At 43.2% G+C, this 3,013-nt stretch overlaps 1 protein-coding gene across 1 annotated transcript; it reads left to right on the forward strand.

The window, feature by feature from the left end:
- Window positions 1-407: 407 nt before the first annotated feature.
- LOC146622265 (zinc finger MYM-type protein 1-like) lies at window positions 408-2,101 on the forward strand. Its single transcript, XM_085365014.1, has one exon. It carries the CDS (start codon window positions 436-438, stop codon window positions 2,047-2,049), a length of 1,614 nt encoding a protein of 537 aa, XP_085221140.1. The 5' UTR covers window positions 408-435; the 3' UTR covers window positions 2,050-2,101.
- Window positions 2,102-3,013: the final 912 nt, after the last annotated feature.

Below are 3,013 nucleotides of genomic sequence, written 5' to 3' on the forward strand. Positions count from 1 at the left end.
CATGATACGTTTGGTACACAGAAGCGAGCATTTAACCACAGCTGGTTTGAAAAGCACAACTGGTTAGAATATTCAGTCAACCAGAGTGCAGCTTTCTGCTTCCCATGTAGAGTGTTTGGCAAAAACATCAAACATGATAGTTTGGTCAGTAACGGTTGCAAGAACTGGAAGAAAGCTTTAGTCATCTTTGGCAAGCATGAGATGGCACAAACACATAAGGACAGTGTTGTTACATGGAAAAGCTACCAGGGAACTAGCAAACAGGGAAACGTTGCACAGATGATAGCAACTGCAAATGTGAGTGAGATAGTCGAAAGAAGAGAGTATCTCAGACGAATTGTTGCAGTCACCTCTATGTTAGGGAGACAGGGACTCCCTTTTCGTGGCCATGATGAAGGTGAAGACAGCCCAAACAGAGGGAATTTTCTTGCATGCATGGAGCTTTTGAAGGAGTTTGATCCTTTTCTTCAAAAACATAATCCCCCATCAAATGCACAGTATATCTCACCAACATCCCAGAATGACATGATTGACTGTTGTGCCCAGGAAGTTACTAGTGTCATTGTATCTGAAATGACAAAGTCTAAAGTCTATTCCATCATGGTGGATGAGGCAAGGGATAAAAAGGCAGAGCAGTTAGCTGTTTGTGTCAGGTACGTGTCAGAGGGGGCAGTGAAGGAGCGTTTCCTTGCACTTGCAGAGATAAAATCATTTGATGCCCAGTCCATTGCAAATGAGATTCAGCAGCAGATCCAAAACTATGGTCTTGCAGAGCTTAAGTGTGTAGCACAAACATATGATGGTGCAGCCGTTATGAGTGGCTCCACTGGAGGTGTACAAGCACATTTTAGAAGGCTCCATCCTGAGGCTATCTATGTGCATTGTTATGCTCATCAACTCAACCTGGTTTTGTGCAATACTTGCAAGGCTGCCCCAGAGGCTGTGGAGCTTTTCAGCTTGTTGGAGTGTGTGTATTCTTTCTTCAGCACCTCCCTAGTCAATCATCATAAGTTCATGGAGACTCAGGCAAAGCTTGGATTGACAAAAACTGAGCTTGTGCAACTTTCAAACACTCGCTGGGCATGTCAGTTGCGATCAATCAGTGCAGTTCTTGAGACATTGCCTGCCATTTTGGAGTGCCTATCTGCAATTGGATCCCCCATAGCTGTTGGTCTCAGAGCAAAGCTCTACAAGTTCTCAGCAGTCTATGCACTACTGATGTTTCAGTCGATTCTGTCTGTAACCGAAGGACTCCACAAATTCCTGCAGAAAGAGACTTTAGACCTGGCAGAAGCTTTTATCTGCAAACAAGCTGTGTGTGACACACTTAAGGGCAAACACTCAGATGCATTTGCTACAGAGCTGTATGAGAAAACCAAGGCCCTGTGTAACACCCACAGTATCCCTGAACCAGGTGCCAAGACAAGGCACAAACAGAGGAAAATGGAGGATTTTGTCCTGGAGGCAACTGTGGGTTCACGCACTGAATTGAACAACTCAGACACATTGAAAAGAGAGTTACTTTTCCCTTGTGTGGATCGGATGGTTGGCGAGCTTGATCAAAGATTTTGCAGTGTAGATGCAGGGCTGCTAAAAGGCGTCCAGGCATGCAGTCCTAAATCTGAGAACTTCTTGAGTGAACCACACTTGAATGAACTTGCAAAGCACTACAGACTTGACCTGAAAAAAGAGGAGGTTCTGGTGGCCAGAAACTTTCTTACCCGGAAAACAGAGGCTGGATGTCCACCCAAAAATATGTTGTCTGTGTACAACCTCCTTGATTCAGACATGTTTCCCTCTCTGAAGGCAACCATCCAAGTTGCCCTAACAGTGCCTGTCAGCAGCTGCTCGTGCGAACGGTCCTTTAGTGCACTGCGTCGGCTGCACTCCTGGCTGCGTCAAACAATGGGTCAGAAAAGACTTCACAGTCTTGCAGTCATGTCTATTGAAAAAGACACGCTTCAGCATCTGAGTCACAACAGAGTGATTGACCGATTTGCCACTCTTAAAAACAGACGTCATTCTTTGATGCTTCCACCCACCAAGTAACTGGTGATTGCAGCCAGAAAAATGTACTTTTTTATTTTCAGTTTTTTTCTTGTTATTGATGCGGCAAACACATTTCCTCTGTTTTTTTGTTGTACTGTATTATAAAGCAGACTGAAATAAAACAATAGATCTATTGGTGGCCTAGGATGTTTAATCTGTCCAAAAAAGTAGGAAAACAATTTCTCAGTCTTTGTTTTCTGTTTGTGAAATTTTGTGCTCATTCACTACGTTCGTTCATGTCGTGTGCATCTCTTGGGGGCTAAGCCCCCCCTGTCCTTAAAACCTAGTGACGCCCCTGCCTAGTGGCAATTTGGATTATCCAATTAACCTATCCCCACAAGCTGCATGTTTTTGGACAGTGGGAGGAAGCCGGAGTACCCGGAGAGAACCCACGCAAACACGAGGAGAACATGCAAACTCCACACAGAAAGACCCCGGCCTGATGGTGGAATTGAACTCAGGACCTTCTTGCTGTGCGGAAACAGTGCTAACCACCGTGCCACCGTGCTGCTTTGCAGTACCATCATGGTTATTTTCAGTGGACTGTCCCCTTTACAGACCTGTTTGTTTTTAGCGGCGTTTCATCATTTCAGTGCTATACTGTATATTACTGTATACAACAGGAGCTTCAGTCTAGAAATATCGGTCCAAAAATGATTTTGCTACTAAAATAAATAGAAATGCTTTAATTTTACATGTTGATAATCCTTAAGTCAGGTCTAGGACACTTTCTAGGCTACTCTGTTGAAAATTTGTTCGGACTTCTTGTTCGTCTTGTTTTTAAGAGCACCATGAGCTATGATGTTCATTGAGCTAAAATGTTATTTTGAGAGTACAGGAAATAGAAATTCAATTTTCAATTCAATGTTATTTATATAGCACCAAATCAGAGCCTCGTGGTTCTTTATAAAGAAATATAGATATTTACATGTATAGATATATTGAACATAGTACAGTGATAACC

The sequence above is a fragment of the Diplotaxodon limnothrissa genome, linkage group LG11 (genome assembly GCF_057381915.1).
Source record: "Diplotaxodon limnothrissa isolate DT_005_m linkage group LG11, D_limnothrissa_male_GT1.1, whole genome shotgun sequence".
In the NCBI taxonomy this organism is placed as follows: domain Eukaryota; kingdom Metazoa; phylum Chordata; class Actinopteri; order Cichliformes; family Cichlidae; genus Diplotaxodon; species Diplotaxodon limnothrissa.

Coding starts and splice junctions, on each gene's coding strand:
- LOC146622265 (XM_085365014.1), top strand. CDS start 436: ATGGAGCTTTTGAAGGAGTTTGATCCTTTTCTTCAAAAACATAATCCC.